This window comes from Lynx canadensis, chromosome D4 (genome assembly GCF_007474595.2).
Source record: "Lynx canadensis isolate LIC74 chromosome D4, mLynCan4.pri.v2, whole genome shotgun sequence".
Lineage (NCBI taxonomy): Eukaryota > Metazoa > Chordata > Mammalia > Carnivora > Felidae > Lynx > Lynx canadensis.
The window spans coordinates 42,111,990-42,137,905 of NC_044315.2; the positions used below are offsets into that span (position 1 = coordinate 42,111,990).

Consider the following 25,916-nt stretch of genomic DNA (forward strand, 5'->3'; position numbering starts at 1 on the left):
TCTGAGCTGTCAGCACAGAGCCCAATGTGGGGCTCGAACTTATGAAGCACAAGATCATGACCTGAGCCGAAGTTGGACACTTAACCACCCAGGCACCCTGTAGCAGAGATCTTTCTTATTCTGCTAAAAAGTGTATACCAAAAGCCTAGAACAGCCATCATACTGAATGGTGGAAGGTAAAAGCATTCCTTTAACATCAAGAGAAAGACATTTATGTCTACTATCATTGTTTGTCCTAGACATGGTGCTAGATAAAGGGCACAGGCACCAAAAACAAATAAAAGTTAAAAGTATGAGACATGAAGAAACAGAACAATCATTAGTTTCAAACACTATGCTGTCTGCACAGAACCTCAAGACAAATTAATAATAGGTTTCAGCAAGATTGCTGGATATAAAGTCAATATATACTAAGATGATGTTTGTATTCACAAGCAATCAACAGAAAATAAAGTCTTAAGAAAGAAATATTATTTAAGTAATAGCAGGAATTATATGGTATCCAGGAATGGAAGATGCATGCCAATTTCAGTAATGTTAACATGTGAAAAGGGAATGTCTTAAAATCACTATATGTTTGCTTTGAAAATACATATAAATAAATATATATATAAATATATATATATATATATTAGAAGTATAAAGTATATAATATATATACTTTAGAAGTATAAAGAAATGTGAGGCAATGATAAACACCAAAGGTGTTCAGGATAGTGATTATTTATGGTGAGTCATAGGAGCTAGATTCATAACCTTGGTAATACAGTGTCGTTATTGAGTGGTTGGTACATGAGCATTTATTATATATTTCTTTCTGTATCTATTGCATATTTGAAATACATCATAAAAAGTGAGGAAACCTGGGGTGCCTGGGTGGCTCAGTTAAGTGTCTGAATTCAGCTCAGGTCATGATCTCGCAATTCATGAATTTGAGCCCCGCATCATGCTCTGTGCTGACAGCTCAGAGCCTGGAGCCTGTTTCAGATTTTGTGTCTCCTTCTCTCTCTGGCCCTTCCCTGATCTCAATCTCTCTCTCTCTCTCTCTCTCTCTCTCTTTCTCTCTCTCTCTCTCAAAAATCCCACTAATTTTCAAATATACATATCTAAGTACTGTTTATTCTTTAAGAACCACGGATGCAGGAGGACAGCAAAGACACCAGTTCAATTAATAAATATCAAGCGATTTTACTCCAGATTACCCTCTTTCTAAAGATCTATACGAATCAGACACTTTATATAGCACAGATTTACTGAGTGATTACTCTGTTAGGTTAAGACTATTTGAAAGAAGACAATTCTAAATAGAAAACAGAGTGAAGGATGATGGAAGAAGTTCCTGTGTGAAATTTTTGTGTTAAAAAAAAAGCTTTTTAATGAAACCTCTGAGAAATACCTTGTATAGTATCATCTAAGTCTGAACTTTGTAAATCTTTTTTCCTCCTTTAGAAGAAATTTCTAATTTATGCCATGAATTGTCTTAGTATTTTTAAAGTAATTTTCATATGCGTTAGTTTTTAATTTAAAAAAAGTCCCATTTTACATGTTGTCAGTAACCTTTTATCAGGTCCAAAAGTTTGCAAAAACCATTCTTTTAAGGGAGCATATTTTTAAAAAAAATTTTCAGGTTTATTTATTTTTGAGAGAGAGACAGAGTGCAAGTCAGGAAGGGGCAGAGAGAGGGAGACAGAGAATGTGAAACAGGCTCCAGGCTCTGAGCTGTCAGCACAGAGCCTGACGTGGGGCTCAAACCCACTAACCATGAGATCATGACCCAAGGTGAAGTCGGATGCTTAACGAACTGAGCCACCCAGGCGCCCCTGCAAAAGCCATTCTTTTAAAGAAATGTCCATGTTTTTACTCTCTTTAAATCTTAGGAAACTTACACAGGAAATAGAGAAAACATTATTAAGTTGTTTCCCTTGAGAATTTTAGTAGGATGTTATTTATAAATGTAATCAAAATTATATGAATACTTAGTATTGCTTCTGTTAAATTTGTAATGAGTTGTAGGATTTTTGCAATCCCCCAACTGGCTTTCATCCAAGTAATTTGTTTTCAGAGCTTATAATGTAGTACAACTGAGGAAAGACACGCCGTTAACTATTGACCCTATCAATTAAATATTTCAATAAGTATTAAGATGCTATTCATATTTAGCATATACTTAAGAAATGTCTATCATTTTACTACTTTGAATATATAAAATTGGAGCTAGATATGAAGATCTTTAATCTTTGGGTTTATTTCCCCAAAAGTAAGTAATATTTCATTTAGATTAGCATCGTAAGGCACTATTTCTGTGAATTGATTCCAGTGTTATAGAAATAAGTTTAATGTTGATATACATAAATTTTAGTGGCTTATTAATTGGAAATGCTTTTTTAAAAATAGGAATTACAGAAATATATGTCTATTATAAATTTTTTAGAAATCAGAGATTATTTTAAGGAATATCAATGCCTTTTGAAGTTGGTATAAGTATTAAGTATTAAGAGTAATTTTTAATCGTATAGATTCTCACTTCCATTTAGTAACAATACTATATATGAGTATTCGTTTCTTTAGGCCTGTTCACAAAGGACTTTTGTGCAATACAATCTGTACAGTAAGAAGTAAATCCCCCACTAGGGTGGAAAAACAATCAAAAGTATTGAAATCTGTTGTGTAAGAATACCAAGTTTAATTAAAGGAGAATGAGGCAGAAGTCATGAGACTTCTGCTGATATTCTAGAACTTGATAGCCTCTGTTCCTAATAACTCAATCACTATAACCTCACTTGAGATTTTATTGATGTTCTTTATCTTATATTAGATCGAGATATTTAGTTTTACTATCACCCTGAAATACCAACCATTATTTTTGGTGATTTGGCAATTTTTTTTTATCTTTTTCTTCATTCTTTGAGTAGTTTAATTGGGGTGGATTCTTTTCCTCCTGCCCCCCTTACAGTTTAAGTAACTGAAATAAATATTGACAAAAGGGGTGGAGGAAGACTAGAATTGAAGAGAATATGTATGTACAGTACATGTGAAGAATAGATAATTCCATGTTGAATTAGCTGAGTTTGAGTAGTGGAAAGCTGCAGAAGGAGAGTGAAAAAGAAGGGTTTAGAAAGAGAGTACTCAGTTTCTTCTTTGGAATGGCATGTGTACTGCCATTCTCTGTCATTTCCTATTGGGGAAGGGAGTCAGAATGGGAATGCATTGTACTTTGGTAGTCATTAGTAAGCATGCCATGTGTATATCAAATGTCTAGGAGGTCTGAAACTGATATGATAATATTATCATGTGAACATTGAGAAATTGTTAGTGGTAGTGATCATGATTAATTGTTCTGGATATACTTTTGGTTCTGAATATCTGTCTCTGTATTGAGTACTTGGTATTTAAGTTTCAAAGGGGCATGTATTTTAGTAACTAGAATGGAGGGTTTGAAATAACAACAGACCTATATAGTTGAGTTCTTCTTACCATGAATAAACCAAATATTGATTGTTTTCCCATAAATATTGACAATTCAATTGTATTAGTTAATTTTCCAAATTTCATATATAATACATTTATACTGATCCTTTTCCCATATTTTGGGGGACAGAAATATAAGTGATGAGGCTTGACTTCAGCACAGTTAAAATTCTGTGATTCTAGATTATTGTGAAACCTACTAAATTGCTAGTACCACTTAGATTAATGTTTACTATAAATGCCCATAGGGCCAAAGCTATCAGTACAAATTAGAGGACACATGTTCAATGTTTTCTGTACATGGAGCTGTTTTGAGAATTAAAATTATAAGTAAACTTTTTTCAAACAATTTAACACTTGTAATAATAGTGTTGGTTTTCATTTTAAGAAATCATGTTCAAACACTTATAAAATTGTTTAATAGGACATTACTTAGAACTCATATCACAAAGTAAGGGCATTTAGTTAATTTTACTTCTTGTAAATGTTACAGAGAGTAGCAGATCTCTTATCCATATGCAGATATCCATACTTCTTTTAGAGTCTAATTTGAACGCGTCAAGACAGATTGGCATTTCCAGTACGATAAAAAACTGCTTTGTTAATTGCAAACCATATTTAGTATGACCTTATAACAAAGTAGCACCTTAAGTGTCATGCTTTGTCTTTAATGTGCACACTGGAGCTATGTTCATCTGTACTAGACAACTGCACTTCATGAAAAGAGTTTTTTTCTTGATAGGCAATTAGCAGTAATTAGGAAGATTCACCTCAATAAGATGTCAACATGAGATTGTTTTAAAAAGTTGAATGTCAGTGACTTAAAAAGAAAGTTCTTCTGACACATAGGTATGGCATGTGAAACATGAAATGTTAATTTAACTTTTCTGCTTATTATTCATGCACAATATTATTTTGTCATTCAGACACTACACTGACAGAGTGTAAAGGGTGTTAAAATAGTGCTGCTAGAATAAAAAGAGGATTAATCTTCCATTGGCCAATTAGCCAAAGGGTACTTAATGGTCTCTAAAGGCTACTGAAGTCTAACTACTAGCAAAAGCATTGGTAAAAAGTCCTCTATATTACCTTCATTTGCTTGACATTTTGTGAAACATACTGTAGGCCTTTAATCACTGCATTTATCAGAAAGTAGTTTATAAATGAATGATGTAGTAACTCAGTGTATTTTTCATAAGAAATTTTGTTACATAAATAATTCCACCTCTGCCTGAGATCTTTGTTCTTTTTTTTTTTTGGTCGGTTGTTTTTAATTTTTAATTCTTTTTCTTGAAGATCTCAAATATCATAACAAAGAAAGACTCCTGTTTTCAATTTGAAGCACTTGTTACTAACTTGAAAGAGTTATTAATCTGAACTATTTATCTTTTTGGATAAGTACTTGTATGGAAAATACTCTGCTAATAACCTAAAAACCCATGCCATTTTCTTTGTAACTCATATAATGTTTTAATTAAGTGACTGTGATTTTAGTATTATAAATGGACAATACAGAATTTTATTTCTTTCTGTTTTTTCTCATAAAAGAATAATGTAAATGGTCACTGACCAGGTTTCCACTTAACGATGGGGTGAAAGATGCATATGCATTCAGCAGAAATTGTACTTTGAATTTTGAATTTTGATCTTTTCCTGGAATAGTGATATGTGGTAATGATCCTCTCTGATGATGCTGGACAGGCAGCAGCCACAGCTCCTGATCAGCCACCCAGTCACGAGGGTGAACAGCCAATACACTTACAGCCATTCCATAACCATACAGTCATCCTCTTTTTCACTTTCACTACAGTATTTAGTAAATTACATGAGATATTGAACACTTTATTATAAAACGACTTTGTGTTAGCTGATTTTGCCCAATTGTAGGCTAATGTAAGTGTTCTGAGCATATTTAAGGTACGCGAAAGTAAGTTCTGATGTCTGATGGTTTATAATATCTTTAACTTATGTTGAATTTGTCAGGATGTAACCCCATCATAAGACAAGGAAGACCTATATTCCCAATAAAAGAATATTGATTTTCTTCACAAGGAGAAATATCATTAAGATCATGGTGACTTTCTAGGAGATTCTTGCCTGTAGAATTTACATAGGTATTATTCACTAGAATTTTCTCTCCAGTCTTTTTACTTTAATTCTGGTAACAAAATTATTATGTAATAATTTTTTAAATTATAATAAGATTTTTAAATTGCTGCCTCTGCTTAAGTGTGAACCGGAATTATCTGATTGTCAGATAAAATCTACTTATGTATTCAACATGAAATAACATTAGTCCATATTCTCAGTCCTATGTAGAATTTAGGACTTGGTAAAGTAATTGGAAACAGACAGCTACCTTTTAATGATTGTTTTCCCCTTGACTGTCAAGGCCTTTGGGTTTCAAAAGGAGAAAGAAAAATAAGACACTCCACCATTATAGATAAGAACTAACCCTCACTTCTTACTCTGTTTTAGTGGCTGAACTTTTCTAGAACATGACATTTAACTTTTGCTCTAAGATGGACTGGAAAGAATCCCTCTCCCACCAACTATTTTTTCCATAGGCTTTCCAGAAACCCTGCTCCCGTGACCTGTTCAACCTCATGTTAGGCTGGATTTTCTAGAATTTCCATGTGTCTACATTTCACATCCCACTATGCCAACTAAAAATGTTTTCCAAAATTTTTTGGATGACTCATTACTTTACATTTCTAATCCAGTGGTGAAAAACGTGGGGAAAGCTGAACAGTGTCTTTCAATGCTATAGAACAGTTACTGTCCAGCAAAAAACGTTAGGTAAGAATCAGTCTCTTATTAGAATTAAAGAGCTATGCTCGCTATCCTTTTCCCTGGAGCACTGCTCCTAATCTAGTGAATGTTCACAGCGTTTTGTTTATCTATGCCATGACTAGCGTCATATCCATTAAGTAGTCAGATGTTGAATATTTTATTCTTTGGAGACATTGAGATCAGAAATCTTAAAATATATTGTTTTGGTGAATGATTAGGGAAATAATTCTTTCATTTCTGATTTTTTTTTCTAAGTCCTTTACTTCATTTTGCTTGGACTATAGGATATTTTCTGTGGGCCCAGTTTTATTTTCTTCTGATAATTCATTCTTGAACATTAAAATGTTTACTGAGGCTCCATGCTGGAAGAGAGATCCAGCATCTCATCAGGAGTGGCCTCAGTGTACTTACCAGTATTCGGGCAGATACCTTCCCTAGAGTAAAAGTTGGAAAGCAAGGGGAGTGTAGATCTACCTGTATCAGGCCTTTAATGTTGCACCTAGCTTCTAGGAAACATCTGACAAAACAGATCAGGAGGGATACATGGAAGGAAACTGGCTGTAACAGTGCTTACCAGATGGGATGTGAAGGCAGTAGCATTTCCATTAGCTCCCTGTTTTGTGTATTCATAGCATTCACTGTAGTTTATTTATTGTTACATATTTCTAGGGTATAGACTGGTAGCCACCTAAAGGCGAGGATTGCCACTTTTTTGTTTATCACTGAAAACAGAGCTAGTAGAGTTACTACTACGTAGGATGTATTTAAAAAATAAATGCTAGGGTGGCTCAGTCAGTTAAGCCTCTGACTGCAGCTCAGGTCATGATCTCGTGGTTCTTCATGAGTTTGAGCCCCACATCGGGCTCTGTGCTGACAGCTCAGAGCCTGGAGCCTGCTTCGGATTCTGTGTCTCCCTCTCTCTCTGCCCCTGCCCCACTCAGGCTCTGTCTGTCCTCTCTCTCTCTCAAAAACGAAAGACATTTAAATAAATAAATAAATAAATAAATAAATAAATAAATAAATAAATAAATGCTAGATACTGAGTCAGTCTGGGTTTAGATATTCACTATCGAAATCTGCCAGAAAATGTTAAGTTGGGGCCCAGAATGCAAGAAATTTATCTCTTAAATAAACTGAGTGAACTCTTACATAAGAGAACAAGGGAGAATATGTCAAGAGAGCCTTATTTACCCTGTTCATGGGATTCCACGGCTACACCAGCAAAAGGAAGCTTTGGGCCAGAGCTTTTGCTTTGTAATTAAACTGTAAGATGCAGATCTAGAGGCTATTTATTTCTAGCATAGAAAATGAGACCATTTTTTTAATACAATTGAAGACATAAAATTAACACAAAATTATGGATAAGGAAAAAATTAAACCAGGGTGAGGATGTTATGCAAACTATATACTGTGGGGTTTGGGATATTTGGTCAAAGTGGGGCAGGCTGGCCATAAGAGAACAAGGTTCAAGAAAGAGACTTATTTTTTAAAAGTGGGGACTCACATTAGTTTTCCATGCTACATAGTAAGTTGCCGCAAATTTCTTAGCTTAGAAACAATGTACATACTCAGTACCTCACAGTGTTCATGGGTGGTGGTTCTGGCACAGCACCATGAGGTCCTCTTCTCAGAGTTTCACAGGGCCGCCGTCCGTGTTGTATCTCCAAGGCCAGGCCGCCTTCCTTTCTGGAGCTCAGGCTTTTCTTCCAAGCTCTTGTGTTTGTTGGAAAAATTCAGTTCCTTGCGATTGTACGGCTGAGGTCCCTGTTTTCTTGTTCACTGCTGTTCTAGGACCATTTTCATTCCTGAGGCCTTCCTTAGGTCCTCGTCTTATATCCCTCCAACACTCCTCCCATAACATGGCAACTTACTTCTTCAAGGCCAGCAGGAGAATCTCTCTGATCTCAGGAGGGCCCCAGGAATTCTTTTATTTTTTATTTTATTATTGATTGATTGATTGATTGATTTAGAGAGAAGGGTAGTGGGGGGAGAATGCAAGCAGGGGAGGGGCAGAGAGAGAGAAAAAAAACAGAAAATCCCAAGCAGGCTCTGCACTGTCAGCACAGAGTCCAATGAGGGGCTATGAGGTCATGACCTGAGCCAAAGTTGGATGCTGAACCGACTGAGCCACCCAGGGGTGCACTGTCCCCCCACCTCTCCCACCCCACCCCCACCGCCTTGGATTTTTTTAAAGGGCTTATCTAATTATATCAGGACCAGCCAGGATAAATTTGCTTTTGATTAATTCAAGGGCCTGTGATTAGGAACCATGATTTACAGAATGCCTTTAACATATAACACATGCAAATAATATAATCATGGGAGTGATAGTCCATTATATTTGCAGGTCCCAACCAGAGACAAGGGAAAGGTATTATGCAAGGCATGGGTCACTGGGTCATCTGAGTATTCTGCCTACCTCAAAGCTCCTTACTGAAGAAAGAATCCTCCAAAGTATTTTGTTTCCTCTTACAGTTGCATAGAGGGCTCTTTTCTTTTCAGAGACTTATCCTCCAATGTTCTATTTAAATAAATAATAACTAGTGTCTAGTTTCAAATTTTATAGTATTAAATTCTACTTTGTAACCTTTAGTTAGAATAATTGACTAACATAAATCAATACAAATCTCAGCACCTATTCTCACTGAAGTCAACTTTTAAATTGAAATAGACTTTTTAAAAGATTGTTATATCTTTTAAAGGAGGGATTATATATATATATATATTTATATATTTAATATTTTGGATATATCACAAAGCACTTTTTAAAATCCAGGTTCTCAGCCTTTAAGATAATTCTCAGACACTTTATGGCAGCATTTACCACAAGGTAGTGCTAATAGTAATGCTATAAATTTAAATTTTGCCAAGTGCTATCATAATTTTTTTTTTAATCCTGCCCTCAAAATTACCTTTGCAAGGGTGACAAGCATCATCTCTAGAATTTTTAAATGAGGAAACAAAGTCATGTGCTAATTAGTGTCACCCAACTGGTAAGCAGTAGATCCAAAGCTAAAATCCAGAAATTATGACTCTTCCCTGTGTTTTATTATTATTACTTATGGTTTTAATAGAAATGACATATATTTTTAAGTGTTTGGAGATGGTAAAGTAATAATATAGAAATAGGAATCATGGTTTTGATAAAAAAGGAAAAGTAACAATTTTAAGAGTAATCTTAATTTATTCATAAATTTTAAGCATAATCTGTTTCTAACAAGATCATCACAATGTGGTCTCACATGTCAAACTTGTGTACACTAAAGAAAGTTATTTATGCTTCTTGTCTCATTGGTAGCATTTCCAAATAAGAGAGGATGCTTTCACTGAGAGAAGTTAGTAATAGGGCCATCATTATTTGTCCAAAATTCTGAAGGATAAAAAACTCCAAACTGATGAAATATATGATTTGTTTATATCCTCTATTTCAGCATATGCTCTGTAGCATTTCTGGGCATATATAACTAATATTATGGAATATGGTTTAAAGATTGTAGATTTTGAATATTGGTAAATCAAAACATGATTTATATTTTAATAAATTACAAATTGTGGTTTGCTGTCTCCATAATTTCAGTGTTTCTTTAGTTAATGAATTTTTATATTGTTAGATTGAAGTTAAAATCTACGTATACCTGTCTTTTAGAGATCTGAATTTATTGGCTTGGTCTTTCCTCCATGAAGGATTTATTTATAGTATTAGGATCTACCACCGTGGAAGGATTAGACAGAAATCTAATGGCATACAAATTTAACAAATGAGAGAAGCCACCAGAGCTGTTCGGGGGAAGAAAAGAGCCTCCTCAAAGTTTAGTTTTCAGTGTTGCCTACGATTCCACATAGAATTGTAGCCATGAGTTATGTCATACCAAATTAAAATCTCAGAAAGTCTAATTTAGATGCATAGCATTAACTTCAGGATTGATAAATGCTCCGATGCACACTACCTAAGTAAATGCTGATAACATTACCTTACTAATAAAAGTGTATTTTAATTTATATAGTGATAAACTAATAGATTATAAATATAAACTGAAACTGATGTGTCTGCATAGCACCGTCCATGCTACAAATAGCAAGACTTCAATTTTTGGAAACTTTCTTTTGGTCCTTACTATACAGAAGGCATTGTTTTTAAATTTTTTTTTATGTTTATTTTTGAGAGAGAGAGAGAGAGAGAGAGAGAGAGAGGCAGAGAGACAACGTGCGAGTGGGGGAGGTGCAGAGAGAGAGGGAGACACAGAATCCGAAACAGGCTCCAGGCTCTGAGCCGTCAGCACAGACCCCGACGCGGGGCTCAAACCCACAGACTGCAAGATCATAACCTGAGCCGAAGTCAGAGGATCAACTGACTGAGCCACCCAGGCGCTCCAAGAAGGCATTGTTTTTAGATAGCCTGGGGAATACATAGGGGAAAAAGGCACAGTCCTCTCTCAAGGATTCACTAGGGTTCATGGTTGAAGAACAGGCATAGAGCAATGGGAGATAAGAGAATGGAGAAGCTACTTTGTTGAAGAAAAAAAGGAAGAAAGAACAGAAGCCTTCATAAAGGAGGAACTACTAAACTCTTCTTTAAGCATGAGCAAGATTTCAGCAGAAGGAAACACCATGTGTAGAGTCATCAATGTAGAAATGGCATTGGTTTGGGGAATGGCAGGCAAGATTGACTTCAGGTGATATCTAACTGAAACAAGTTGAAGCTAAATCTTAGCCTTATTGTAACCACAAACATCTGAGCTTTATTCTTTTGGGGTGAGAAGCTTCTGAAAGGTTTTTGAATAAAGGAATAGGAGGCCAGTGTTGTTTTAGAAAGTTGTATAAAAGATGATTTCAAAGGAGGGAAGATTGCAGCAAGGGGAAGGGCTTTGCAGTAGTCTTAGTAGGATAGTGAGAGTCTTCATTAAGAAAGTGGCACAGGGAAAGAATATGAGAAGCATTACATAATTTATAGAACCTGACAATTGATTGGACATAGAGAATTAATAAACAAGGAGGGAAATGGATTCAGGGTTGGGAGATAACCAGAAGATTTTCAGGCTTAGGGAAATTATAAGGTTGTTTTTAGATACTAATTATTAGGTACTTTTGAGACAATCCATGAATGAATATTCCCTGAAAATATATAGAACCACACCTTTAGATCATAAGTTCAAATATAATCAGGGGTGCCTGGGTGGCTCAGTCGGTTAAGTGTCTGACTTTGGCTTAGGTCCTGATCTCACAGTTCGTGAGTTCAAGCCCCATGTCAGGCAGGCTCTGTGCTGACAACTCAGAGCCTGGAGCCTGCTTCAGACTCTGTGTCTCCATCTCTGCCTGCCCCTTCTCCACTTGCACTCTGTCTCTCTCTCAAAAATAAATAAACATTAAAAATATTTTTTAAATAAGTTCAAATATAATCAAAGAAATATTTTTTCACTGAAACATACTTATTTCACCAAAACATAATATCAAATATATCAAGCCCTAATTTTTAATCTAGTATCTGAAATATTCATATTTAATACTATACACATATACACACAAACACATATGCAATTGTTCATATAGTTTGTAAAAGTTATGTTTATATGTAGTGTTAATCCTTAAATAACTTATTTTATCCCATATTTATATTACTGTACACGTTGGCTACATCTTTTGCTGTTTCTCATTAGAGTTTTTCAGAAGGAAAGATTTTTTGCCCCCTGAGAGATTTCAGTACCATTTTATCTAATTGTTCCTTATGTTAAACTACCATATTATAAGCTTCTTTGGAATCATAAAATAGTAATGCAGTTACCTCTTAAGGAGCTGTGAGTTGTTAGGCCATTATAGCTTGGTGGCATTCTGCTGACTGCAGATTGGTGAACAAGAAGGGCTGACATTAAGACCATTTCTTCTACACTATTTCATAAAAACATTACCGGTATGTCTCTTAGTAAAATGTTGATGTTATTAAAAATTCAAATGTAAGGAGTTTAGTGCAATTCCACGCTAATATTACAAAGAGGACTTGTCAACAGTCAGATGCATAAGACTAAGCGAATTTGCACACTTTTTATTTGAGCTAAATCTCTAATAAGCCTCTTCTGCTAATTGGACTTAACATTTATGTTACTAAATGAGAAACGTTTTGGCTGCCATATAGGATAGTAAGACCTACCCAATGGAATAAACAACTAACATCTGTTATCCTGTCCTGCTCCAGCTTGGCTTTTACCAGTTAAGTACATCAGCCCTGAAGTCAAGGTTATCAAATATGTGAATCTCTGGCTCAGCCATGTCTATGTGAAGTCAAAGAAATATCACATCATGAGTAAAGACCAGCCAACCAAAAGATACTAGATACAGCTGGTCCATTTTGTTTTAACCTTTACAGACCCTACGACCAGAAGCAAAAACTAGTCGAGGTTATAATCTTTGTAAAGTTTTAACGATAACTATTTTTAGAATTAATTTCACTCTTTAGCATTAGAATTTTATGCTGATAATTGTTAGGTTAAAGATAATTATTTTTATAATATATTTATATTTATTTTCTTTTTAAAAAAGAAGCTAAATTTGGATTTGGCTGACCTTCGGAAGGAAAAAGAAGACTTACTGAAGAAACTGGAGTCCTCATCTGAAATCACAAGTTTGGCAGAAGAAGTTTCCCGAGTAATAGTTCCACGGATACAAGTTACATCACTTGGTCCTTCAAGGAGCATGGATTTGGAGATGAAGCAATTGCAGTGTAAACTAAAGGTGATTATAAATTTATTAAACATGAAAATATATATTAGGTTTTTGAAAAATGTTTATTTATTTATTTACTTTGAGAGAGAGGGAGAGCACAAGCAGGGGAGGGGAAGCGAGGGGGAATCCCAAGCAGCCTCCACGCTGTCAGAATGTAGCCAGACGCAGGGCTCAAACCCACAACCCGTGACATCATGACCTGAGCCGAAATCAAGAGTCAGATGCTTAACCGACTAAGTCACCCATATGCCCCTTAAGTTAGTGAATCCTTAAAGACATGTTTATATCGATGCTAATTTTTTTAATTCTACTAAGGGTAAATTATGGCATAAATAATCCAAAAATTATTGATTCTATATTTGATCTGTTTTAGCCTAGTAGATTCTTATATGGTAACTCATAACACTACTCTCTGAAAAATGACAAGACACCATGAAATCCTAGGATGGTGATAGAAACTGGCCATTGTCATTTCTCTTCTACTGCCGAACTCCCCCTCTGCCCTCCATTCCTCCCTGCACTGAACAGAATCCTTTCTGTATCTACATAAGTTGAATTGCTTCCCTCTACACAATTGCTGCTATTTTAATTTGGTTGTTGTTGGTTGAAAATGTGGAAGGAGGAGGGAAGTGGAGGGAGGGAGAATCCCTGAGCAAAGGTGGGTTAGTATAATAGATTTCAGTGAGTTACGCCTGAGAGTAAGAATGACAATCAGTGTTCTTTTTGTTTATAAAGAATTCTATCTAAGTCCGATTGAAACTGTCAACAACTTAAAAATAAGGCTGACTTTAGTTTAAATAGAATTACCTTGTAAGAAACAGGATTTGTGACTTCTGATTGCAAAGTTTATTTTCATACTGTTTAAAACAAGCTCGTTTATTCCTCACGTATTTAATTATTTTGTTCAGTGGGGATTGCTAGCTGGTAGCTAAAAAGACAGTGTGTTTGGGACCATCACTGTAATGAGAGTCACTAGAAAGAAAGTTCTGGTTGGACATGCACAGAATACATTAGGAACAGAGTACCTATGACTGTTAAGAGAGTATTAGAATATTGAATTATCAAACACTCAGTTGTTTTTAATTCAAAAGATGATACATACATTCTCCAATAATATCTTTAAATGAAGGATTGCTAAGTATAAAATAGTATAAAGCTTAAAGTAAATGATTGTATCATTACTTGAAAATATTTTGCTTTGTTAATAAGAATGAGATATACACAGTGGCATTAATTTAGACAATTCTTGAATACCATCATCTTCAGACAGTTCTTGTGTGCATAACTTGCCTCAACCACTACATTTTATAAGTTTAAAATACTTTGTGTAATAGAAACATGAGAAAAAATAGTTGCGTAAGTTTTGGTGTATGTGGATGTATCTTCTTAAAATGCATTTCTGTCTGTGAAAAAGTGGAATAAAATGTACAAATTGAACATTTCAGTGTTAGGTTACTATACAGTGTTAGGTTACTATACTATCATAGAGGCTTTAATTCATGGTTCTATGATTCTTCTTACATTTAAGTCTTCATGCTCCTAATAAAAGTTTAGTTTTCAATAAGATAAAATAGAATGTTGGATCCAATAATACCTAATCTGACCTCTAAATTTTTTTGTTATTAATAGCTTTAAGTTGACTTATATTTTACTTATGTGATTTTACGTACTGTTAATGTCCTAACTTAATTTTTGGAAATAATAGACCCATATCAATATCTATAAGTTATTTACCTTATGGTTTCCCATGGTGTCAGTTTTTACCTGTATATAAATCTCTCTTTCACTTTGGAGGAATGTGTGAATCACAAAGGTAGGACTATGAGGATGCCTGGAGCATTTAGACCACACTTGATGTATACTTGAAGTGTCCATGAGTAGCCTGCAGTCCTGGAACACTGGCCCGCGACAAAAGGATAAATCTCTACTTTTGTCTTGTTTCATGTTTTAATATGGAAATACCTTAGAAGACCAGTACCTTAACGTACATAATACTCTGTGCTACTACAGATTTCTGTTTTGATATTCTGTTAGTTTGCTAGGTCTGCCATAACAAAATACCAGAGACTGGGTGACTTAAATAATAAAATATTTTTTTCTCATAGTTCTGGAGTCCACAATTCCAAGATCAAGGTATCGATTAGGTTTGGTTTCTTCTGAGTCTTTAGAATTATTACCTTGTAGATGGCCACCTTCGCTGTGTCTTCACATGGTAATCCCTCAGTCTGTGTGATTCTGTGTTTAATCTTCTCTTCTTGGAAGGATACCAGTCATATTGGATGAAGGCCCACCGATATGGCCTCATTTTATTATACTTACCTTTTTAAAGGCCTTATCCTAACACAGTGACATTTTGATGTTCTGGGGTTAAAACGGCAACATATACATTTTGAGGGGACACAATTCAATCCATGACAGATATCAAATCGTTAGCACAATAATTTTCCAAGAAATGACTTCTTTTCTAGTTGATGTTTTTATGCTAAATTTTTAGAAAAACTGGTTAGATTTGTATATATTAAAGGCTTATATACATCTTTTTTATTTTATCCAAGTAACTTTAGACTTTTCTGTATAAACTCTTAGGTGTACTTCTCAGATATACGTGATACATTCAGTATCATTTGAGTGCTCATGTGTATTTTCTGTATCTTCATTTTTACCCATATTAGATATGTTTCTTCAAGGTACCCAACTTTATATAGATAGATGATCAAATATTTAGAGACATACAAATTCCTTCCAGTGAATGTTATATATATGCGTATACATATACAATATACCAATATACATACATGTATGTACATATATATACCATTATTTTGTATTAGTTTATATGTAGTTATATACACACTTTGAATTGAATACTACTCTAATTTATATTTGTGATTCTTTGACTTCTTGATTGTTGAAAGCATCCCTTTTGATATATACCGTGTTCTTTTCCAGTTTCCCAGTAAGTTCGTAATGAAGCATAGTAGTTTTTAAACTACTGTTCCTTTATATGTAACCTGTTGCCAGGCTGGTTCTAAGTCCTTTACAAATAGTAATTCATTAATCCTCATTTCTACCCTGTGAAATAAGGTCTGTTATTCTATTTTACTTTTGAGAAAGCAGAGACACAAAAGGTAAGTTAATTGTCCAAGGTCACTAAGCTACTAAGTGATAGAGCTGAGATTAGAACTCAGTCCATCTGACTTCAGAGTCAATGCTTTCATTCATTACACTCTGCAATTAAAAAAAAAAAATGTTTAACAAACTTAGATAGGAAAGCTCTAACCATGATGGATTCTTACCATTGTGACATTTTTGACATACATGTTTTACTCCAGATTTGAGGTCATGCTGCAGATAAATTTTGTATAGCAGAAATGGAAAATGCTAGAGGCCCTGGGTTTTGATCACTCTTTGTGCATTAACTTCTTATGGGACTCTACTGAGGAAATAACTTCTCCAGAGGTTGAAAGCAGGCATACCTTTCTACCCACTCCATAAGGATTTTTAAGGATCAAATGAAGTGGCTCTGAGATTTAGAGATTCTAGAAAAAGTATATATCAAGCTGGTGTTGTTTTATTTACTGTAATTCAGTAATCCCTCAACTATCCAGAAGCCAGAGTTATAGCATTTTCAGTCACCTAAAATAACAGCCTTAAGTCTAAAAACAACTACCTTAAAATCCACTTAATTTATTCCACTGAAGATATTGTCAGGCTTCATTTACTGCCCGTTGTGTTTTATTTTAAGTACCACTCTAATAAGTCTATTTGTTTAACTTCTGAGCCGAAAATATCTCAAAAGTAGCGAATGAGAAGTAGGCATATTAAGGGGCAGGATGATTGTTTTCAGTCAGGAATATGGGAAAAGCAAGAAATGTCGACCAACAGACCAATAGAGCAACAGAGAAAAAGAAAATATTAAAATGTTAAGGTAAAAACACAAAATTAGAAAAACAGCACTCTGGGACCATTTAGAGTAGGGGTAAGTTGCCATTTATATCATAATAGTTCCAAAAGACATGACTATATAATGATATAGTGATACTATAATACAGCAATATAATATATATAATTATACAGTGATTATAATATATAGCTATATAGAAGTATCTCTATTAGCTTAATGTAATTATAGATGTTCATATTTCTAAGTGAGTGAACAATCATTCCAGAGAGAATTTAAGATTAATAATTAAAGCAAAAGCTTCAATTATCTGCTAAATTCACTAGTGTGGAATATCTTATTCTGGCAATTCACATCATATATGCTGGAAATTTAGATTGCATTACACAAACATTTAATCAAAATTTTTAAAATTCAGTCTACTTGCCATGTTAAGGTTTTTAAGCCTAAATTTTTAAGAAATTTATATATTTAATGTAAAAGTTAAAATTATTTCAAAAATTTTATTCACATATTCTATACCAATAAGATATTTAAAGTCTGTCTAATGAATTTGACTTGTATTTAAATGGTGTGAGCAATGGTTTCATGATTAATGGTTTCATCTTTACAGATTTACAATTTTTTTTAGCGTAAGTCAGTCAAACCTGGGAATAGCTCTAACAGAAACAATTGATTGTAGTTACAAAGAAAGATTAGCAAAATAACTATTCCAAATATATTTAAAGCTATCATATTTTATTCTATTTATATCAAGTTAATACTTCTAAATTTTAACAAGTAACTTAATGTATGTTATTACTGTCTTGTAGGTGGAGAAACTATAATATCAGACACACTAGGTAATGTGTCAGATTACTTATCTACTTAGCACTTGAGTCAAAATTGAAAGTTAGGGTTCCTGATACACTAGTACCTCTGGCTCTTGGGCTGTGCGTTAACAAATACCACAAAGCTGTTCTGCTTTGAAAAACTCATGTTTATGCATGAATATTTTAATAATAAATAGTATGATCAATAAATTCAAGTAAGGAAGTATTCAGTATCCCTAAGATTCCTTATCAGTTATCTATTACTGTCTAACAAACTATCTTAAAATGTAGCAGCTCAAAACAATGGCAGTTTATTAATTCTTATGATCCGGTGGGTTGACTGGGCAGTTCTTTTACTTCTCTCTTGTGAGTACTCTGATATGCCTGCATTCTTTTAATTCAAGGATTTACCTGGACTGCAAGTTCCAAGATAGCCTCACTCACAGCCTGGGTGTTGGTCTGCAGGCTGTCTGCTGGGATACCCCAGTACTCCTCCATGGCCTTTCCTCTGTCTTCCCTGCAAGGTGATCCCAGGCAGCATTCCAAGAGCCAAAGGTGTAGCTGCAAGGGTTTAGGCCCAGCAGCTGGTACTTGCATAATGTCATTTCTGCCACATTTGCCTTGGTCAAAGCAAATCACAGGCCAGACCAGACCAGGCTTAAAGGTTTAGAAGATGGATCCCTCTTGATGGGAGGAGCAGCAAAGTATTTGTGACCACATTTAGTCTGTTACAACAGGTTCTTAGTAAATCAAGCTTTCATTTCACGTGATCTTGTTAGCCTATCAAAATTCTAAATTAATCACATGCACATTTACATTTTACAGAGATAGTCCTTATTCCTCAGAAAGTACTTTGGGTGTGTACTTTTTGTAATTCTTATATGATGGCATTCTTTTGTGGTTTTGGTGTGTTATATGAAAATTTAGTATACCATAGTACTTCTGTTAAAACATATAAAATAAACCATTTCAAAATATTAAAATATACAAGTATATTAAAATGCCCTTCTTAATTATAATCAATTTATTTCAATATTATTATTCTTCATGAGAATGGCATTTATTTTGATGCTGCATTTGACCAAAAATTGAAAAGTTTATTTGATTTTATATGTGTTTTTAATCTAGAATGCAACTAATGAGCTCACTAAACAGTCCTCAAATGTGAAGTCTCTGAAATTTGAACTCCTAGCAAAAGAAGAACACATAAAGGAAATGCATGAAAAGTATGTTCTTGATATTTTTATCCATTGTATTTGGTGCCACCTAGTGGTAGTTAACTCTATTAAACATTGCACGCAAGAAACAAAACCCCATGTTAAAAATTAGCTTTTCCTTCCTTCATGTTTAAGCCTCAATAAGATGAAAGTTCAAGGAATATTATCTATAAGCATAGTTGATGACAAGCAATTTAATATTTTTTAATTAGAGTAAGAATATTTAAAGTTATATTTTCCTTCTTAGAAGTAACCATTTAATTTTGAATGTATATAAATTAATGACCTAAAGACTACGAACAAAACACTTCTGAATGTGGTAATTCTTTGACCAAAATTATATATGTAGGTTGATCTCGAATTGGATTTAATGCCTAAGCTTATAAAGCTAAGGTGGAAGAAAAGGAAAGTTTTTGTTGGTCTCTAAAATAAATGGAAGATTACAAAAGTTTGTATTTTATGTGTTGTTGTTTTTTTTAACAAAAAGGGGTTTAAAATGTCCTATCTCACTGAATCAAAATGATTTTCTCTGTATATTTATAGATGTATGAGAGCTTAGGGGGTGATAACATGTTTAGGTGGAATGCCAGTCTGTCCCTGATAATTTGAGAATATATACATATGTATTAGCAAAATAATGCAGATACATATATACTACATTTTAAGTGAAGATCACTTAGAAGTGATATTAACAGATGAAACTACTGACAAAAATATTGGTTAATTTTGTAAACAAAGTATCTTCAAGTTTATTTATTAGCATAAGAGGCAGTCTTATTTACTATCTAATAGTGAGGGCCCTAGAGAAATGGTCTTTGAATCCTAGTTCCTCTACCTGCCAGCTCTGTATCTCAGTTTAATAGTATTAGCTCGTAAAATTCTTGTGACGATTAAGAGAGAGCGTGCAAAGTGCTTGTAACAGAGACTGGCACCTAATGAGCACTCAGTAAATGTTACCTGTTATGATTTAGTAGGCACAGTAATAGTTGTTTCTGCAGCTACCATTTCATATCTGTCATCAGCTTAAGCTAAACTGATATGTCAGTTCAATCGTACGTGATATTAAATTAGAAGATACCATGCCTAATTTTAGTGTTTTTGTATCATAAGATTTTTACATTTGTTTGTTTATTAAAATACAGAATTATTTTCTATCAGTGCTATGCTTTTTAATGATCTCTGAATATCAGTTTGATTTTTCTGAGCAATGCAATAATATAATTTAAATATAATTATTTTATTTTATTTTTTATCTTTTATTTTGAGGGAGAGTGCAAGCAGGGAAGGAGCAGAGAGAGAGAGGGGAGAGAGAATCCCAGGCAGGCTCCCAGTGCAGAGCCCAACACGGGGCTGATCGTCACAAGCATGAGATCACAACCCAAACCAAAATAGTCAGATGCTCAACCAAGTGAGCCACCCAGGCACCCCTAAATATAATAATTTTAATTTTTCATAAATTTTGTCAATCTTTCTCAATTCTTCTATTTTTATGCCTTAATGCATATATATTATACTGTAATTACTGGTCACAACTGGATTTTAGATTTTATAAGTACACAGAGTATGAATAGATCAGTACTCCATCTCATGCAAATATCTTATTAATTTGCAATTAATATCAGTTAGCATTTAAAAATTAAGTATTTTCTATCTCTCTTATAAAATCTCTTTTTTCCCCTTCAAGGATATCTCGAATGGAGAGGGATATAACCATGAAAAGACATTTGATAGAGGACTTGAAATTTCGACAGAAAGTAAATTTGGAAAGTAATGAGAGTATTAATGAAATGTTAGAAAATCTTGAAAAAAAGGTATCAATTTTTATGTTCTCTGACAGTAGAAAATACCACTTTTCTCTTACCTTCTTAACTTGAATATTCAGTCTTAATAAATTCCTAGAAAATATTCATAGAATACATGTCTGCTGTTACATAATTACATTGTTTGATCTGAAAGTACGTTATTTGTTTTAAAATTCAAAACTCTAAAATGTCATACATAATATAGTCACACGTTCTCTTTATATTTGTAAATACATGAGAGGATAATCACGTTTAATTTTTAAAACTTTCAATGTTTCTGGGTATATAATTACATTTTATTCAACATTTTAAAGTTGAATTTATACAATTTATAAATTATTTATTTGCTTTAATTTACTAACATTTATGATAGAATCAAGCATATATTTTTAAATGAAAAAGGTAATAACCAATAACTACCAGAAGATCTTTAAAAAGTGTACTTACCACAGTTTTTTAAAAGTGTACTTTTTCCTTGGATACACTTAATTCAGTATACTTAGGAAGAGAGCTTTATTTAACATAGTTGTATATCTGGCCTCAAAGTAGAAATCAGCAATTTGCTGACTAAGAGATATTTAAGAAAAAAAAAAAAAAAAAAAGGTGCTATTTGCACAACTCCTAAAGCAGCTTGTGCTCTGGCATTCACTAAATGTTATCCACTCCAGAGAGAGCATCTCCCTTACTTTTCTTGTTGGAGATAAAAATCTAAGTATCTCTTAGCTCAAATGGATTTAAGAAAGAAAATTTTACATGAGCAAGACAAATGCATGTGGATTTTCTTTCTCTTTCTCTTCCCACACACCCACATAAATTATAATTACTTCCTCTAGGTTTTTTCAGTGTTATCACTGAAATTTTGCTGATTTTTAAACTTTAATAATCATTTCAGATATAGTCTTAGAATCTGTGTATAAGTAATTATATCTTTAGTGGCATTAAATGAAAAAAGAAAAACTATTTCTTCTTTCGAATGTATAATAACTATGTTACATTATTATTTAATTTTATCCTAAAAAGTACATGTTATATTGGAGATAGAACTGAAAGTTATCCATGACTTAAGAATTCAAGACAACCAATCCCCTGCTTAAGGAGGTTAAGGTTAGTAATTAAAGGAAACATTGTTAAAATTAGTATTGTATTCATACATTTTTGTGCATTTTTCATTTTGCTATTGATTTAAGGATTTTAGTCTCATTCATAGTGAGTTCTCCAAATCTAATTTACTTGAATTTGATATCATTTATATTTTTTTGCTCTTATTATTTAAATGTGATATCATTTATGAGAAAATAAATGAAATTAGACTTATTCATGGATCATTTGGTTTCTGTTGAAACAAATAGAGTATACTCCTAGAATGGCTTTACCAATAATAGTTATCGTTATGCTTTTAATGTAGGTGAAGACACTAACTGAAGAGTGTTCCAACAGGAAGGTGTCAATTGATTCACTAAAACAGAGACTCAGTGTTGCTGTAAAGGAGAAGTCACAGTTTGAACAGATGTATCAAAAAACTAAAGAGGAATTAGAAAAAAAGGTATGCTTTTCAGACATGTTAGCTTAGAAATGGAATATAACCATATCTTTTTCATTTTTAAAACTGTAATTTTTTTCTGCCCAAAATTACTATGAACAAAACTGTTCATACCTCTACATGAAACACTAAGCATTTGTTTAACATGAAAGGTAATGCTATATTAGAGAAACAGATTTTGTATCTTAATAATTTTTTTTTCATTTTTTTAATGTTTATTTTTGAGAGAGAGAGAGAGAGAGAGAGAGAAGGCACACACAAGCAAGGGAGGGGCAGAGAGAGAGGGAGAGAAAGGATCTGAAGAGGGCTCCATGCTGACAGCAGAGAGCCTGATGTGGGGCTCAACCTCACAAACCATGAGATCATGACCTGAGCCAAAGTTGCACGCTTAACTGACTGAGTTACCCAGGTGCTCCTTGATAATGTCTTTTAAATGAATACTACTATTAAGAACTGGCAAAAGTGGATATAAATTTTTTAGATCCACCTAAACTTATAAACTAATTAAATATTTCCATTGACATATGAGATCTTTGGTCTAAAATAGCTTCCATGTCTTTAATGATTTATAATTTTTTAAAAACAAACTAATTTTGATGATAAATGTATGAGAATATGTGCTCACCATATTTTATTGAAAATAAAAAAAACATCAATTTAACCCAAATAAAAACAAACACATACATAAAAAGAATCATGAAGTCATTTCTTTATCTAACATGAATAACTAAATCTTCTAAATATGTTTATGAATTATTTTTTATTCTGTGATTACCGGTCTTTTGCAGGATGTCAAGCTTGGTCTCCTAGTATCAAAAATAAGTGAGACCGAATCTGCAATGGCAGAAATTGAAACAGCAGCATCCAAGCATCTTCAAGGATTAGCACTGAAAAGTGAGCAGGCCCTAGAAGGTGCACAAAAGAAGTTGCTCTTAGCCAATGAGAAAGTGGAGGAGTTCACCATCTTTGTGAAGGTTTGAATTATTTGCAGTTTACTAACTCGTGCTTTAGTTCAGGCAGAGTGGTGGCTTACTTGAGACGATTTGGGATACTTTGTGATTTCTTTCTGCTTTCTGAAAACCATAAAACATCTTCTTCTACCTTACTCTCCACATTGTTCAATTTTTGTCTATAACAGATCTGGTTTTATAGCTTGAGCTTAAAATTTTCCACCCTGTTTTTAATATTCTTTTCTTAATGTTAGTTCAGTTATGAAATTGCAGTAATCACATAAGACAGATTCTAAGATGAAATAATTAAGTCATTTCCATTCTACTCTCCTTTTGAAAATCCAGCAGGAACAATCAGAAACTTGTCCCAGGTTTATTGAAGCTCAGAGACACCTCAACCCCAGTCCATAGTCTGTCAGACATGGAATGGGTAAAGGAACGGTAAATGACTTAGCAGAAAAAAAGGAAGACAAACCTAAGTGCCCTCAAAGGCTGTACTCTCTAGAAATTATCTGACAGCTGAAGAATCCCCAGAAAGGCTCAGTAATTGGCTATAAGGAACCACTGAGGGTGATGGAGAAGGGAAGGATACAGGTGGTTTCTTTGAAAGTTTTTATAAGAAGCTTTTAGGCCTGTGGTCTGTAGTTTTGCCCCATACGTTTGGACAGAGCTCTTCCCTTAACTCTTCTGTGAGAGCTGAGGAAGAGCAGCTTTGGCTTCAGAGACACCAGGCACTGAAGACCAGGAATCTGGTGATTGCTCTGCTGCTTCAGTACCACTATAAGTCATTTACACCTCTATGTGGTGCCTTTTCTTCTGCCTTGTATTATAGCTAGGAAAGGAATCCATTGCCACTAGAGAGATTATGAGTCTTTTAAAGTCAAAGACAATGTTTTATCAATTTCCACCTTCACAACATCTACCTGGTGCCTTGCAAAATAGTTGGCATGTGATAAGTAATGATCACTACCTAATCAAGTTAAATTTCCATTAGAAATGTAAGATTTCTTTTAAAGTTTATCTTTCTTTATTTTGAGAGAGAAGGAAAGCAAGCGGGGGAGGGAGAGAGAGAGAGGGAGACAGAATCCCAAGCAAGTTCTGCACTGTCAGCATAGAGCCCAGTGCGGAGCTCAAACTGACAAACCATGAGATCATGGCCTGAGTTGAAATCAAGAGTTGGGCACCCAACTGATCGAGCTACCCAGGTGCCCCAGAAATGTGAGATTTTAATGATACTTCTTTGGCCTTTAAAAATAATCACCAAAATAGTTTGATTACAGTGGGAAAGCAACTCTTTCTCTCTTTTCTCCTGTAACCACGCTGTTCTTTTTTCTTTTTTTTTTTTTTTAACAATTTTTGATGAGATTAAGTTCTCATGCCATTGTGTCCTTCAGAAGGCATGCATGATTAAAAACTGGCATGTCATATACTACAAAGCTATAGTAATCAGTATGGTACTGGCACATAAATAGAGACATATATCAATAGAATAGAGAGCCCAGAAATAAACCCATGATCATATGGCCAATTAATCTTCAACAAAGGAGGCAAGACTAGGCAGTGGGAAAGACAGTCTCTTCAATAAATGGTGCTGGGACAACAGGATAGCTACATGCAAAGGAATAAAACTGGTCCACTTTTCTACATCATACACAAAAATAAATTCAAAATGGATTGAAGAGCTAAATGTAAGATGTGAAACCATAAAAATCCTAGAAGAGAGCACAGGCAATAATTTCTCTGACATTGGCCATAGAAACATTTTTCTAGGTATGTCTCATGACGCAAGGGAAACAAAAGTAAAAATAAACTGTCGAAACTACATCAAAATAAAAAGCTTTTGCACAGTGAAGGAAACCATCAACAAAACTAAAAGATAACCTACTGAATGGGAGAAGATACTTGCAAATGACATATCTGATAAAGAGTTAGTATCCAAAATATATAAAGAACTTATACAACTCAACACACAAGAAAACAAGTAACCCAATTAAAAAATGGGCAGAAGACATGAACAGACATTTCTCCAAAGAAGATATCCAGATGGCCACCACATTAAAACATGCTCAATATCACTCATCATCAGGGAAATGCAAATCAAAACCACAGTGTGATATCACCTCTCACCTGTCAGAATGGCTAAAATCAATAATAAGAAACAACAAGTTTTGGTGAGGGTGTGGACAAAAGGAACCCTCACGCACCATTAGTGGGAATGCAAACTGGTGCAGCCACTGTGGAAGGCAGTATGGAGGTTCCTCAAAAAATTAAAAATAGAATTATCATATAACCCAGGATTTCCACTACTGGGTATTCACTCAAAGAATATGAAAAACTAGTTTGAAAAGATATATGGACCCCTATGCTTATTGCAGCATTATTTATAATAATCAAATTATAGAAGCAACCCAAGTGTCCCATCAGTGGATGAATGGATAAAGAAAATGTGGTATATAGATGTACAATGAAGTATTACTCAGCCATATAAAAGAATAAGATCTTGCATTTGCAACAACATGGATGGACCTAGAGAGTATATTGCTAGGTGAGCAAAGTCAGAGAAAGATAAATACCATATTATTTCACTCATGTGTAATTTGAAAAACAAAACGAACCAAGATAAAAGAGACAAAATAACAAGATTCCTAACTTGGAGAACAAACTGCTGATTACTAGGCGAGAGGTGGGTGAGGGGATGGATGAAATAAGTAAAGGGATA

At 34.0% G+C, this 25,916-nt stretch overlaps 1 protein-coding gene across 1 annotated transcript in view; it reads left to right on the forward strand.

Annotated features, from left to right (window-relative positions):
- CNTLN (centlein) overlaps positions 1–25,916 on the forward strand; it is a 312,305-nt gene that overhangs the window by 242,549 nt on the left and 43,840 nt on the right. The window contains exons 19-23 of the mRNA XM_030293937.2: positions 12,793–12,984; positions 18,817–18,914; positions 20,590–20,716; positions 22,113–22,250; positions 23,036–23,221. Coding sequence (XP_030149797.1) covers positions 12,793–12,984; positions 18,817–18,914; positions 20,590–20,716; positions 22,113–22,250; positions 23,036–23,221 — 741 coding nt within the window. The remainder of the gene's footprint in view (positions 1–12,792; positions 12,985–18,816; positions 18,915–20,589; positions 20,717–22,112; positions 22,251–23,035; positions 23,222–25,916) is intronic.